A 17,409-nucleotide genomic window follows, 5' to 3' on the forward strand; every position below is an offset into this window, starting at 1 on the left:
AAAGCTAAGGTATTCGGAAAAAATCGTTTTTGTTTATCTTGGAAATGGAATGTTCGATCACTGATTTTGGTTTATTACCTTTATGAGTCCAATCACCTTAGTTGTAAAGTTCAAGAACAATGGCGCGCTTTTTTTATACTTTCATTTATAACCTTACATAGAATTACTTTATAATATGGAAACTTCACTGGTCCATTAGAGCTAAGTCTAACTGTGTAAAATATAAAAATATGTAACTGTACTGTATGTTTCCTAAATAAAAGAAAATAACCACTTTTAAAGACAGTGAGAATATCTATTAAAGATATCCCATCTTTCTTGCATTCTGCTTCAAGATTATGGCGTTGTAAACTGAAAAATGGGCACTGAAATAACAGATGTTCGATACTCTGTGAAGAAATATCATCGCATGGACAATAGTCATCATTCCTTAATTTAAACCTATTTAGGTAAGTTCCCATGGCTCCGTGTCCGGTAAAAATTTGGGTCGTTTCAAAAGTACTTTGGTGATGACGACGGAAGTTTGCTGCATCAACCAGCCTTGGGAAAAACATTTTAGTGATTTTACCTGTAAAAGAAGCGCAGTAATGATCTGTGTCTTAGATCACATTGTTACCAAAGAGGAAACGTAAGTTCATAATTATGAGCCTGAATTGAAACAAGATACCACACAGTGGCATTAAAAGGCACAGTACACCACAAGAAGTTCATGGTATCCGCAATCTAATATCAATCACTATATCTACATGAGCAGTTTAAAGAAGTTGTGAAGGATAATATGGTATTGGTGGATGGGGTGGTGCTAATGCGAATATATTAAACCCTTTTAAGATAGTACAAAGATTAACTATTAAAGTAATTTTAAAGAAACCCTCAACATTCAATACGGAAAGTCTATATAAATTACTTACATGCAGTAGACACTATTTATAAAATAAATTCCATTATACAAATTTATAAACAAGGAAAAATAAAAGGATTTGAGACAGATACGAAAATAATATTAAAATCCTTAAATTCCACACAAATCGTGGTCAAAATAGCTTTGTCTTCAAAGGTGTTAAAAATTACACGAATCCCCCCAATGAACTTAAAACTAATATATCTATAAATAAATTCAAAGTAAATCTAAAGAAATTTTTTGAGCAAGTGTAAAAACGGCACTAAATTATAATAGGTATGAATGTGTTATTATTTTCTGTTTTTCTCTATGTATCCTTTGTTTTTTTTTCTCATGTACTCGTATATTTAAAATTATATCAACTCTAATAAACAAATATCTATAACAGTGTAAATCACTCTCCAAACACAAAAGTAAGTCTCTTTTATTGGAGAGTTACAGTTATAACATTTACTAGATTTACTCGATGAATAAAATGATAGTAAAATTGACCAAAGTTGACATGCTTTTCCAGGACAACGCATCCGGCACTAGAGTAATGGTAAAATGACTTTTTTAAACAAATACTAAACTAACTTATTTACAGTCCTAGAAATTTAAAAAAATATGTTTATAAGTGGTTAGACATCGAGTCAGAAATTAAAAGATATTTTCAAGCCCAACACATTTTATCGAGGGTACAAATAAATTAATTGCAAGATCTAAAAAATACATACGTGTAAAAGTAAAATACATTGAAATCGAATATTTTTCCATATTTCTATATACTCCACTTTCCCTTCATTGCGTGAATTTTCAGGTGCACCCCTCGTGTGTGCTTAAAAATTAAGTTTGCATTGAGACAAATGATTCGTATTGTGAATTTGTTTAAAAGTAAATGTTATTTAAATAGCTGTATTAAATAATATAGATAATATAACTTGTTCTAATAAATAAATATTTTAAATTAATGCTTGGACACTGGTTGAGCCCACATTAAAAGAGATTTGTGTGCTTATACAAAATAATACATTAAAATATACATATATATATATATACGTTTACTCTGGTCAGTTGCATTAAAAAGGAAAACCACAAAGTCAATCATTCCACATATAGATTACTGCTCTACAGTAGTATTTATATTTAATTTATTTTTGCACCACAACAGGCCAGGAGGCCCAATTACAGTGGTGAATTACATAAATGAATTACATGTTTTACATACAGAAAATACACATTTTAATTTTTGTGTTCTCACCGAGAATCGAATCCGGAACCTTTCGTGTGGAGTCAAGCGTCTTGACCACTACACCACGGAGGCCGCCAATGCAATTGAATAATGAAACATAAATAACTCACCGATGGTCAGCGTATTGAAGATGGTGCCGATGACAGCGAATAGAAGAATAGTCCCGAGGTGGTCGAAAAACAGCCGATTGGGCATGAAGTACCCGGCGTCCAGGATGATGGGGGGGAGCATGTACAGGAAGAAGGTGTCCGGGGTGAGGGGAGACACGTGGAAACTGCGGATGTTGTAGAGGATTATACCGATCACAACACCCACGACAATCAGCAGGCAGGACTCTGGAAACATCTTCGACAGCTTGGGAGTCATGTGGAAACCTGGAATGAAAACAACGTGATATGATACTTAACATCAATGAAAACTGATAAATAACTAAACACAAGCTTTCCTCTCATACATGATTATATCTGTGCTCTAAAGGATAAACGACGGGAGTCATACTGATCGAAATGTTCAGAAAATAAGATTTTTTGATTTAGCGATTTCCAAAATATCGTAATTTTCTAACCAAATGAGATAATTTTATGTTTATATTCATACAGTGTCATCTTTATATATATAATTCTGTACGTTTGATGTCACTGAACTCCTCCTAAACAGCTTAAGCGATTTACGTGCGGTTTTCATAAAAATATAGATCTTTGCGCTGAGCGTGTTCGTAGATATTAAAATCTTCAATCTAATATGTAAAAAAGAAGTAGGGAGCATTAATGTTTTATTCATCGATCTACCAGGGTTGCATTCGAGGAGAATGTATTTACATACAAATGGAAATATGTTTTTTTTGTGTATAAAAAAAGTTGATTTTTGAATGATTACAAACAGCATTTGTTTTTTGTGGATTTAATCAGATTTTTTTCTTACATTCCTTATAATTTCAACCCATTTATTTCTTTTAACTGGATTTTTGGTAATATGAACCAAAATAATATTAAATTCAATACATTTTTAGAAATCGTATTCCTACATAAATACACCCCTCTGTTGGTGAGAAGACCGGAGCTTGACGTTTGCAAAAAGAATGCCGTATTTGAAAAAATATTTATTTTATGTTTTAGAATTCTACCATAAACAAGTACCTATCTTAATTCAATATTTTAATATTAACCATTTTTAGTTTTGGAATTCAATCACAAACAAGTACCTAGGTACCTACTTATCAATAAAATGTCTTTTCCCAAGGCAAGCTAACATTCGGGCAGGACAACGTATGTCGGGTCAGCTAGTTTATTATATTATATTGATTTATTGTGTACTAGAACATAATATAAAAATAATGTAATCGAATGTTTCGACACGGGTTATGCCCAGTGAGGTGTTCATATAGAAATGAAAAAAATTGAAGCTTTATCTGAAATAAATAAAAAAATATATAAAAAAAATCATTCTATAAACAACTTTCAATGTAAAATAAAGAGTAGGTATTTTGATAATAAAAAAACATTTTTAAATAGCTAGATAAATAGTATCTCAGACGACTGATGTTTTTGGAATCAAAACAGATTAATCAAAACAAATAAAAATCAGAAACAACTCCAGATTTTTATTTCAACTTATATAAAAAATTTTATGACGAATGTGGACTTCGGTGTTTTATTCACATATAAAAAAAATCAGGTTCAATATTCACAAAAAAAAACAGTTTTTTTGTGACGGCTTGCTTTTAAGTTGCTGAGGTACAAGTATTAAGTGAAAAAAAACGAAACATTTGTAAGAACTTTTTATTATCACGTTTGTTTTATTTATTTATTTTTTATTTGAAAAAACAAAGGAAAATTTACAAACAATTCACATTATAATATATTGTATGAGTCTAATTAAAGTTTTTCACGACTATATAATACTTTTTGTAGACATACTAATGAACAGATTAAAAATATGTACTAGTATAAAAAAAACATAATTTAATATCATACGAGAGAGTTAAATGATGATTTCGTTCCCTAAGCGTTAGAAGGGATAAAAAGGAAGAAAAGATTAGGATAGAAGATAAGGGTGGAATAAGAAAGAAAAAATGATTCTGTTGAGGAGATTAGCCTTCAAATGCCTATAAAGAATAGAGACAGGAGAATAACGTGTTAGTGGTACAAATGTATTTAATTTAAGTATTTCTAAAAAAAAAAAAATGAAAAAGTTTTGAATCAAATATATCAAGGGAAGAAACATTTTTGTTATATTCTGTGAAGCTACTGTTAATAAAGGAATTTTGAGCGAAGTTATTGGATGGTACAGGATTGTAAAAAAAGTCAGACTTGTCTGGTAAATCTGGTAGGGCAGTTTAGATTGATATTTTCTAAAAGATAAGTACTTTCAATGATATTATTCAAGATCTTGAATAAGAAGCACATGTCAGAAACAGTTCTTCGTTTGGTGAGAAAAGTCAGATTATGGAAAGAGGAAGAGTCATCATACGAATCGAACGTTACACACGCTTTACTGTTGTTATATCCGACGAATGTCACCCGAATTCCTTTACAAATATTCCTTATGTCTGCGTTTATCTCTCAATACGAGCTTGATTCAGAATGGTTTCAATTTAAACATTGAAATGTGAATAAACCAAAAATTGCGAATTATTATGAAATATGTAAAATTGAAATCATTATTTTTAAAGCACGACAAACTTTTCAATTATGATAATTCAACTTTTAAGTTACTGAATCCGTTAACGTGGTATATAAGTAAACCAAAGTACAGAAATATATCCAAACTAAGAGGCTCGTTTAACTTTAACCATTTCAAAACTGTTGTCTGATAGTTCAAAACCTCTGAAACAATCTGGTATGAATTCTTTCGTACATTAAGTGCAGAAATCTTTTAGAACTTAACATAAACAGCTTAAGTTAAATGTAAAAGCCCCCACTAAACTTAAAACTCACTGTTGTAGTATATTTGCTGACAGATATATACACGGTTCGGTTCGTTGGATCATAAATGTCTCAGCCAAAAAGGGTGGAAGGCTATATCCTATTTTCTTAGGGGGAAAAATGGCTAAAGCCGTTGAAAGCTTATTTATATGCTGCCCTTAAAGCTTTTATGGAATATGTTTATTGTGTTGGCAGTATTTAGAATAAAGGAATGGATAACAATTGTTCGAGAAGTGATTTCCTAAAACTCTATGCGTTTTAGATTAAAATGTAATTATTTTGTATTAAGATTATAGTTTAACTAAGTTATGTTAAATGTATCCATATTTCTTATGATACATTTTACCACGTTTATTTTGAGTTTTCAGTGTTGCTGTTAATATTTAATCAAATACTTATTTGAGTCAACGTATTTATTTTTTTTTACAAAAAAAAATAAGAAGTGGATCGCCCTATTGTTTATTGCGTATGCAATTAATTGGTAGAATTTCCACAATTTTCAAATATTTTTTAGTAAGTTTTCCGATTTTTCTCTAATACATCCCGTAATTATTTTATTACAAATTTATTTAATTGTATTCGGGTCATGGTTTTGTAATGTTCGGATAACATATTGAATGTTTTAAGGCCCAGAAACCTGATTTTTTTTTGCCCGAATGCAGAGTTTGTGGTAGACCCCATGACCCATTCTTTAGTTTGACTTCTGGTAGTGTGGGAATGTTGCTTTTCAGATTTGGTAGAATAATTTGCTTTCACAAACATAATAATTCTAGATATATTTATTTGCATTATTTCTAATATATTAAATTCCTCGAACAACTTGACACTGGGGTACCTGAAGGGCTTTTTAAAAATTATTTTAATGATCGATTTTTGAGCAGATCCGAGAGGTTTTATTATTGATTTATTAGTGCCTCCCCATCCCATTATGCAATAAGTTATAATTGAGTTACATAAAATAAAATATAGTTGTTTGAGTTTTATTAGGGATAAGATCTCACGTATCGACTTGAAGATATGGGCAAGTTTTTAAATTTTTTGTGCTATATGTTATATGTGTTCTGTCCATTTAAAATATTTATCAACATTTTCCCCAAATATTACGTTATAATGCGTTATTATTTTTCGTAATACGTTTGTTTAAATAAATAAATATCTAAGTTATACAGTGATTATACCTAAAAAATGCAGGAACTTACGTAAAAACACGCGTAAATGCTTTTTCTGTCATGTTCCGTGCTTTAAACACATTTTATAAAAAAAATCTCTAAAAACACAGTTAAAATAACTTAAATTACATTAACATAATACAACAGAGATGTAGAACATTTTAAAGAAGGGAATATAGAAGTTTAGCCATCCACAGGGCTTATGACCTGTTATTGGCTAGTTTAAGTGGCCAATTTATAAAATGTGTAACATTTATCATTCTGACAATATTTGAGGATCTACATTCCTTCAATTATTTCATCTGTTTATGTTTGTGAAGTTAAAGAGCTGAAACCTTTATTTATGAGTGTGAGATTTATCTAATTGAATTATTTCACCTACATACTAGGCAACGTCTGAAATTTTTTAATTTTTCAATTTATATACTTCTTAATGGACCAGGTGGATTGCCAATGATATGTCATAAGCCCTGTTAATGCCTAGACTTCTATATTACCTTCTCTAAAATGTTCTTCATTTCTGTTGTAATATGTTAATGTGAACAGCTCTCCAGGGAGTTGAATCCAGTCCTTGTCTACAAAAATTTGGACAAACTCAAAACACTTGAAAGTAATTACGATTTCACCGTAATTCAATCAAACTTTGGGAAGATTTAAAAATGTTTGAGTCACATTTCTCCATAGAAATTTGTATTGACACGGCCGGCGGCAGTGCGCCGAAATAAAACTTTAAAGACATTTTTTTTGTCGGTACGGAAAAAATACTTTGAGCTGGACGTTCCTCGCTTTGAATTGTAATATTCAGTTACAGAAAACGTATTCTCACGATAGCGATGGTATTTTTTGAATGAATTGAATAACGTAGGACTTTTTTAGTGTACAATACAAAATTTAAAAAATATGGATTACACAAACATCACTTAGTCAAATTTAAAATTTACACTAAAAATGCATTATGTAACTTAGTAGACACTATAATAATAAATATGTACACCTCCCGTCCCCTCCTTATCCTCTCTTCAAGCATTCTTGTCCTGATCTCGCCCAATTTACAGTAACTTAATGTTCTTAAAATAAATATAAAAAAAATCTTTGATTATTGAAAAATTTTTACGAGTATATGAACATAACATTTTTATATGTATAAATTATATGTATTTATTTGATATGTAATATATTTTCTTTACTAACTTTGTATACTTTGTGGAAATCTGTTATTAGTTCTGAGTTTATACACTATATCTGTTTGTTTACTATAAGTTTCAGTGCTGCAGAGCAGCGTTTATTTTATAATTAAAAAATACATATAAGAATTTGTTACCCACTAAGTCTAAAGACTTTTCGATGGGACACATTTTTTTTATGACTATAAATATGTACGTAGAACTGTTGATTTCCCAAATAAAATAAATAAACTTAAATCGGACGCCCATCATGCAAGTCACCAAATGATTCATTAATTCATACTATTTGCCAGTCTTTTATGACCCTTTGAACCAGCGGTGGTGGCGTCATACAGTCGAAGTAAGCGATTTACGTAACCACGTGGTTTGCCACACATTTGGGTGCAATCAATATTACTTGAGCGGTAGAGTGTGGTGGGGAGGAGAATGAAGAGGGAGGGGGTGCTTAAACGTCACAACTTTTTAAAACAATTTTCTCCGCTTTCCTCACACCCAACTATTCTTATGTCACATTTTTGTTGTTCTTTCAATCTCAAGTAATAAATCATCCATTTTTGCCACGAGAAATAAATTGGATTATATTAATTATATTCCAAAGATCGTTGTTTGCGTTGTTATTGTCCGGGTAGAAGAATAATGTACAAAATGTATTTTATTTAGATAGTTGTAAAAATAAACATTCAAATATAGTGTTGGGGATTCCATTTTGTAAATCAACACTACGACAGAGGCATGCAAATGTCCTCGACCCTAAACCGTATAACTCCAACTTACTTTAAAAACACTCCGAAAAATAATAATTTAAGCATCTCTTCTTCTTAAAACTCCTTTATAAACTGGGTCACAAATATAAATGTCAATATTTTTTTCGAAGTAAACTTTTTATTTGTTTTTGTATTTTTTTCGAAATTTAATTTTAACATCTTTAATTAATTCATTTTTTGCTCAGCATCCATTTTTTTGCTTTTATTTCTTATTTTCCACTTAATCGTAATTAAGAAAAAAAACCTGAATGTAACTTTGAATTTTTATTTCATAGTAACAAATTACAAAAGGGATGGAGAACTTTGAGAAGAGAATATGGAAGTCTAGGCATTTACAGGGCTGTTCAAAGATGGGCAGAATAGTAAATGTAACACAGTGTGTAAAATGGCCACCTCAACCAGCCATTGACAGGTCATAAGCCCTGTACATGCCTAGATTTCTATATTACCTTCTCTTAAATGTTCTTCACGTGTGTTATAATATGTTAATATGTTTTTTAATATATTTGTACATACATCTACACCATAGATTTCATTATTTATTCTAGATTCAGTATACCCACGCACAGGCTATGCCTATCTGAGATTTTTTTGTTTCCAAATATAAAATGATATATGATGTAATAAAAAATGTACCAAATGTAAAGGAAAATTGTAAATAAAATAAAATAAATAACAATTAGTTATTTATACATTAATTAAAAAATATCGTATTTAAATTTTCTGCCTAGCTACGACGATGTTTTTTTTTTTACAAAAACCACCGCCATCCCACGAAACGATGTGAAAGACCCAGCATCTTTAATCTCTTTTGGCAACTCATTAAACATCTTAAGGCCTTTATAGAAAATATTGTTCCCGAGTTCCCTTTATTCATGTTTTTGGAAGTTTGGAACATTCACCTCCCCTCGTCAGACAGCAATGAATTTCGTTTTTACGCCATTGTAAGAAAAAAAAATAGAAAAAAGATTTTTCTCAAAGAGTATGGGTGTCGTGGTGTATTTTTCATAACTGTATTCTATATCCCCTCTTTCTGACCTGCTGACAAACCTCTATAATAGAGGCTAAGCGAATTATTCTTTGGAAGAATATTTTTTAATTACTGAACATGTATTCGGGCAACCATTTACTTATTTATTATTTATATCGCATCTTTAGGATGAAAACGGCTTAACTTAAAATAAGCTAAAAATGAGGTAAGATCATAACGACTTCAATGAACACTTCCCATCTTTCTGCATTTAAAAAAACGCAACATTCGGGTGGGAATAGGACAACACCGTTACATTGGTCTCTTTTTTACTCTTTAGAATTTAACTTCCGTGTCAGTATGGAAGCGAAGCTGTGAGTGTTGTTTGTACATTGCTGTGTAAAGGACGCAACGCAGACAAACATATAGTGACCAAAAGCCGGTTGAGTCGATTTTATTCCGATACAAATGGCATGTTTACTTTATTAAAAAAAATATTAAAATGACCAATTTAGCTTTGTGATTATTTCGTTCCTACTTACCGATAATATTAGTGACTTATTAAAGTTTATGTCGTTTTATTATTTCAATTATGAATAATGTTATTGACTTAATTACGTTTACGTTACTTTATCAATAAACAAAAAAAATGCGTTTGGTGACTTGATTTGATCTAATAAAAACGATGTCATCTTATTTATCAAAGTGCTTTTGTTAGTTTTTTGTTTTTAATCTAGAACTAACCCATTAAATAAATGTCTTGTTTAAACTAAAAATAATAAATAATTTTTATTACGCCTTTATTTTTTTAATTCATAGCTGCATACTTTCGATATAATTTTCAACCTAAAATTTGGTGCTTAATTCGAAAAATACGAAACAATTGACGAAAAAATACAAAGGTGTCACAATTTACATTCTTCTTTTGCAATTTCCTAAAAAGTTGATATTTTTAGTTAAGCCGTTTTTGTCCTAAATGTGCGATATGGCCTAAACCAATCACGAGTTATAATATGAAGAAACAAATGCACGAGGAACTGAATACAAATAACAAAAAACAATGCAGAAAAACAAAAAAGGGCAGTAAAATAATGTAATACAATATACTCATAAACACGATCAACATAATATAAGATTTCGAGCTAATCCATGCCGATCCATTTTTATCCCATACTGTGTTAGTGGCGAAGAGATCTACGAAAATCCGGGTGTTCTATCCCAAAGAATTCCAAACAGTATAAATAATTTACTAATCTACAGATTCGGGACATTACGGTATAAAAAAAAGTTGCTCTTAGAAGATTCGATAAATTGCTGATTTTGGCTTCTAGTGACACGGTTGGGTATATGAAAAAAAATTGATAGCAACAGAAATAGGACACCACTATTAAATGAATAATAATATATTATTTAAAATTACTCATTGCTAAAAGAGTGTGAAATAGAACCATAGTTTTGGACTGAGGGGAGATCCTTAAGCCCACCATTCACTCGTAGTTGTTATAGAGTCCGGGGGACTCTTTGTCAGCCGCGTATAGATGAATGTTATGATAAATATTCCTAAGGAATACAAACACTATGCAGATTAAGGGGGGGGGAGGAGGATGTATGAACAGAGGCCAACACGTCGTCCACACCCCTCAAGATCCTCTAAATGCCTCTGTTTTTTTTATTATTCAAGAACACATATTTACACAAATAAATGTATACAAAAACAATGACTAGAAACTAAAGTAACATAGCAAACATAACTAACACAACAAACAAAATTAAAAACACGAATGTTTACAATGGAAGAACGATCTTGAATAAAGAAAGACTCCCAGGGTGATCAGAAGCAGAGGATCCAAATAACCCCCCCGTAAGGGGAAGGACAAAACAAAAGAACGTGTGAAAGAATTCCAAACATAAATGCATTCTTCGTCCCCTCGGAAGCCGACAATGAGGAAGTTCAGTGCTACGGGGTATTGGATGTAAAAATGTTTTTTTGCACGCGGTAAAAGTTAGAGTGTTGAATTGCATAGCGAAGTTTCGTGAAAATGAGTGAAAATAATTTTAATAAACAGTACTTTAAACGACGTCACTTTTGAATCAACCAATGATGGAGTGTTGTGATAAATTTTCTTTTTTTTTTTTTTTTCTCGGCCCTCATTAGACATTCTGATTCCTTACGTTATTTGCATTATTTAAGGTCAAATGACACTTGGCCTGCGATCGTCCAAATTTATGTATTTTTTATAAACATTTTCATTATGATTGCCATTTAATAAAATGGATTTTAGTAACTGGTATTTATATCCCATACTAATAAAAAATACACTTAGAAACTTTACGTATGTTCAAACTAAAAAAGCGATAATTTCTTTGCTTTTTAAACAGAAAAAAAACGGAGATAATTTTCATGTAATTCTCTCATATTTCTTTTTTTACGACTGACTGATTTAATTCAGGTTTTAGAGTGTTGACTAAAAAACGACAATTTTTGACTTTTGCTTTTATTATCGTTAAGGCGTGATGTAGTAAATTGTAAAAATAAATAAATATTTTTTTCAAATGCATATTTAAAAATATTTTAATTATTTCCTATTGATCTTACTGATTTGCCTAAATATGCGGAAATCGTTTTAAAGGAAATGAATTCCATTTCCTTTACGATTTTCTAACACTAAAACAATGCTCAAAAACCAAGTTGTGTAAATAACACATTGAAGATTTGTTTGGAAATCATTTGCAATTCCGATTCAAATAATTTAAAAGTAAAATCAAGTGATTTCTGTTTTTCTTAAATTTTTCCAACATAATCATCATTCGAATACCGCCCCTTTTGCCAGTATACTTTTTGGTGAAAGATTTTCATACAATCTACTTTCTTTTATATAGGCACTGCATTGTTTCGCTAATTGCCGCGTATCTCTATACGTATACTTGATGTTGGGTGAAAATATTATGTTATGGAAATAATTTATGAAAACTGTTAAATGGAAAATATTACGTTGTTGCAATGATTTATGAAAACTGCTTGGTGGAAAATGTCAGATTTAAATTTTTTTTTTTTTTTTGGATCTCAAGTCAGGATGGGCCCAATCTCAGTGGTGATTTACAACACGAAACACCCAGGTTTGAGAAAAATCACATTTTAATTTTTGTGTTCTCACTGGGAATCGAACCCGGAAGCTCACGTGGGTGATTGAAGCGTCAATAATTTATAAGTGGAATTTTTTTGATAAAACGCGTCTTGCAGTTATAAAACACATGGCAGTAAACCAACAAATGGCAGTTCATTATATCTGGATGTATTTTAAAATCACATAATGTTACGTTCTTATATGAAAAAATTGTACGTAATTTATTTTGTTTGGGAGTGGCACCATTAATTTTGTTTACTCGTTTATTTTAGGGTGCAGTCCAAGTCAGGTAAATGATATAATGTAAATTGTAAATTACGCGTGTTTCTGATACAAAATTTAAAATATGGTATCAAAAAATGAGCTGTTTAAGCCGATGTTTTGAGCTTTAATCTTGTGGTTTACATATTATTAACAAACAATTATTACTGTAAAAGTTTATACTATCAATTTATACTCCAATAAAGAAATTTTTTTTTAAATGCAAAAGGTAATTCTAGTTTCCCAGAGATTCTGTGGCAACTCATTAAGCTCTATTACGCCTTAAAAAAATGAGGCAGTCCCACCTTTGGAAACCTGAAATCGTCTCCATTTCTCGATTAATGCTTGTGAAAGTATTTGTTACACCTAAGACCCTTAAATATGTCATTTGAAGGTAATCCGTCTTTTCATTTGTAAAAAAAATCTATATGAAGATCAAGTTGTTGATTTTGAAAAAGTTTTCGACCTAAGTCAATCTTTTGAAAAATCTTTAAATTCCAAACAGTGATTACGGCGATGGTCTTTAAATATCGAAAATTCTTTAGAAATGTATGTTATTTGCAAACAGGACAGAGTTTAAGCCTCGTCCCTAGGTCGTGGTATAGTTGAGATAAAACTTTCACATTTTGACCTTAACTTGGTAGCTAGTGAAGTCAGGTAAATCCGCATAACAGAGTTAGCTTTAGGTTGATTTTACCAAAACCAAAAAAACAAGACTCTGAGTTGTTTAATCCATATCATGCCGAAGAAAGACCGGCCAACAGAGGGCACTGTCAAAACAACTTAAAACAATCAGGACACAAGACAGATTGCTCGATTTTCCACACAGCAAACATGTGCCGTTTAATCTCTTAATCTCTTAAACCTACAATGCCCAATGTAGGCGATCTGCCACATACCGATAATCGGTATACAAAAGTGATTTCAAACATGTTTAAAACTCGGTGACTAGTTTATTATATTGTAAACATACCGGTCCTTATAATTTATTTTACAAAGTCGCCACCAGGGTCAAAATTTTCGATAAAATTTTAAACAAAAAGTCGGTTGCACGTATTCTGTCAAAAGTGTAATTTACTTAAGTTCAAATGGTGATTTCTTTGTTATTTGTTTAATATTTTAAGTTATAATTGTTTCCGCAACTTTAATTATTGTATGAAAATAAAGTCATAATAATCATTATTTCCTGATTTCCTATTTTATTATTCTTGTATTTTTAAACCTTTTAATGCCCGATGTAGTAAATTGTCCAAATAAACTGAAATATGAAATTTAAACTGAAAAAAAATAATTTCGTTCATTTGCGTCATAAAACGTACATAAAAATATGTTTTTTGCTAGAATTTGAATAATTGGGCATTGAGGGTTAATTAAAAATTATTCTTAAGATGATATGCGGTGGTAGAGTACTTTGATGAATAAGCAGACATTGCATTGCGGTCTGATTAGACATAACTTAAATCGACACAATCGAGGTATCGTATTCCCCATTTCTACAGCCCATAACATAACAATTTTTTTTTAAGAACGAATATCAGATTAAATTTTTTGTGTCGGTTCCCTTTCGCGTTTTTAAAAAAATATTTACCATATTTATATTTCTTACGTTCGAAGACGGCAGATAAAGCGCAATTAAAGGTTTTTGGAAGGTCCTAGCTCCAACAAGAAACAATTTATCAACAAAAAACAAAAACGTAGGGAAACGTCAATGGTAAATATCTAGTAGAATTAAAAAAATCCATTTTGTTTAATAGAGTGGCTTAAAGCTGAAATGCTGGAATTCACATTTGGTAAATTGTTCAGGAGAGCTGTTTGAAGTTGTAAAACTGTTTCAAATATATATATATCTAATTAAAAACACAATTCAATGCTGTTTTTTTGGATTTATAGGCTTTTGATAAGAATATTTAAAAAGAAAAACATTTAAAATATGGACTATCAAATAACTATGGAACTTTGATGTTTTTTGTTCTAACCGCCCGGCCCGCGCCCTAATTCCTCCTCGGACTTTAGTATAAAAAGTAATATAGAATATTGAATGAAATTCAACATGGTTCCCAGCACTACATATGACAAAAACGAATAGATATGTGCCTACTGCCGGCTGCGACACAGTACAAATTACTAGTACATAAACATAATTATTTTTTCCTACAAAACTAGAAATGTGCCTACTGCTGACTGTGACACGGTACAAATTACTAGTACATAAACACATACATTTCTTTATAAAACACACAGTTTTCCCTGAAGATGGCTCCTGCAATGGTAGCCGAAACGTCGGATCAAATCCAACATACACGGTATTACCCAAAAAAGATACATAATATTGAAATACAATGTATTAATAAAACTTTATTAAGGCAAAAACATTAAATTACGCGCCATTCCTTAAAACATTTAAAACATTCCTTAAATTATTTATAAAAATAACAGGTAATGATATTAATAGCAATAAAACAGTATTTGAAAGTAAACAGTACGTGAAAAAAAGCAAAGTAAAGTAATGAAATTAACGGCAAAAGAAATTACATGATGATGAAGTATGGTTGATTTTGACAATAAGACTTAAATCTTGTGCAAAATCCCTCGCTGCGTCAGAGGTAGTTTGTTATAAAATTTTTGGAATTTATTCGATATCCACTGCTTTAATACCAGCAAACCGTTGAATTATGTTGAAAGCACGATAATTATTACTGCACTACTGGTGTTTTAGAACAAGCTATTTCAGTAGTGGTATATCGGAGGACTCCGATGTTTTAAACATGAATAGGATCTGAATATATGAACAAAATGACATTCATAACCCAATTTTGCAAAAATGTGACTTCCAACATTTCAGCTTTGAGGTATAAATATTATGGTGAATAATCTTGGTTGCCTTTGAAAGAATTTGATGTTAGACAAGAAAAAAAATAAGGTACAATAAATATTTATTTATTTATTAATATTCACGGCACGCAGTGTCTTTTACCTTAAAAAGGTAATTATTAAAAATAATATAAACCTTTCAATATAATGTGAAAAACTTAAAAATTAAATTGAAAAGTATTACTTTACATAAATACAATATATAAAACACAGCAGTTTTGTATAAAAAACATATTTGAATATAAAAAAAAATATTAAACAATGTGTGCAGATAAAATTTTAAAAGGAAAATAATTTATATGTATTTTTCTTTAAAAAGTACAAAATATAAGTATATTAAATCCAATAAAATTCTTTTATTCAAAAAAAAAAATTAAAAAAAAAAAGTAATTGTAAAAAAAGTTAGTAATAATAACGACAAATAAAGTAATTAAAAAAAAGAGTATACATGTAAATATGGTACACAATAGTATCCGTACAAAAGTAAACCTAGAAACAACTATAATCTAAAAAATGTAAATTACCGTTCATCATCTTTGAAATGATTAAATAGAATTGATTTATATTAGCTATATTTTATGCTTTTATAATAGTTTAAATAACGTTTATTTTCAAAATCCCGAATTGATTTTTGGAACCTAATCATATAGACTACTTTAAGTTTAACGATAAGTATATTTAATTGAACTAAACCAAAATTAGTTGAAGTATTATATAATATTTCGGCATTATTTCATAGCTGTTCACAGAACGTGGCCTTAACCTTTCCTATGCGACAATCGATACACCGGACTGTGTTACCAGTACTACAAGGAGAACTTCAGCCAGTACGAAGTAGCTGTTGACTTAATTTTTTATTTATTTATTTTTAATATTTAAAGCATTAACTTTGTGGTAAAATAAATGAAAGTAAATTTTGTATATAACCCATTACTGACATTTCTACGTCTACCGGTATCGAGACGCATCCGTCTCTTCTTCGGGATACTAATTACACAAACATGTAAATCCTACTTAACTCCTTCACCAAAAGGGTTGCAAAATAAAATAATAAACGTGCCGATAGGACACATTATATTAAAAGCTAACACCGACGTGCACTTTTAGATTTTTTTCATTTTTTTATTTCTTCAATTGTAAAAGTACACATGAATAAAAATTAAGACATGTAAAACAGAAATACACCTAATAAATACAAAAACCTTACCAAGCCACTTTGGGTGGCTTGTTCGTGAAGTTCACCCATATAAATATTAATCCTACTTAAAATGAAATATTTTTGCATAAACAATTACAGACAAAATAAGGATTAGTTGTAAGACTGTATCCACTCAAGCAAAAAAAATAATAAGAAAAACAACAATAGCATAAAAAAATCTAATATACATAAAAATCAAATAAGTACACATTATTTATAGAACATTGATAAAAAACTCTTGATTACGAAACAAATTTCTTTTTTTTTCTTATACATACATTATTAAATCTAAGGTCAAAGGAATTAAATTTATAATGTAAGGAACAGTATAATACAATGTTTTACTGCCATAAAATGTAATAATGTATAAAGTATCAATGATGTGTATAAACTTAATATATATGTATATGTATGTATAAAATACGATATAAATATATATGTATATATGTGTGTGAATGTATGGTTATGAATGCATGACAGGTGCCCCGACTCAACACGGATTTTCTAGCGAGTCAGAGCAAGTTCACAGACATGGGCCGTTCCTGATTGAGTCGCTATAAACTGTGTCCTCTGTCCTGTCCGTATGTATAATGTAATTTATAAATAAATAATGAATATTTATGACTAATTTAAGTCATTATAAGTCAAACGAGTGCTTATGATTTTGATAATTTAAAAAAATATAATGGTTATAATCTACGTGTTGGTGTTATTCCGGTGAAGGTGTAGTGTGATTTGTATATTTGTGTAATTGGTGGTGAATTGTGTACCTACATATAAAAATGCCCTTTGTAAATGAAACCCGAACATT

At 30.2% G+C, this 17,409-nt stretch overlaps 1 protein-coding gene across 2 annotated transcripts in view; it reads right to left on the minus strand.

Moving 5' to 3' along the window:
- The window catches only part of Nhe2 (Na[+]/H[+] hydrogen exchanger 2), a 144,229-nt gene that overhangs the window by 78,065 nt on the left and 48,755 nt on the right, over positions 1-17,409 (minus strand). For both annotated transcript variants that reach the window (XM_088235780.1, XM_088235779.1), the window contains exon 4: positions 2,243-2,506. In XM_088235780.1, the coding sequence (XP_088091906.1) occupies positions 2,243-2,506 (264 nt within the window). The remainder of the gene's footprint in view (positions 1-2,242; positions 2,507-17,409) is intronic.

Source organism: Micrasema longulum, unplaced genomic scaffold (genome assembly GCF_059751315.1).
Source record: "Micrasema longulum isolate JH-2025_06_02 unplaced genomic scaffold, ASM5975131v1 h1tg001436l, whole genome shotgun sequence".
Lineage (NCBI taxonomy): Eukaryota > Metazoa > Arthropoda > Insecta > Trichoptera > Brachycentridae > Micrasema > Micrasema longulum.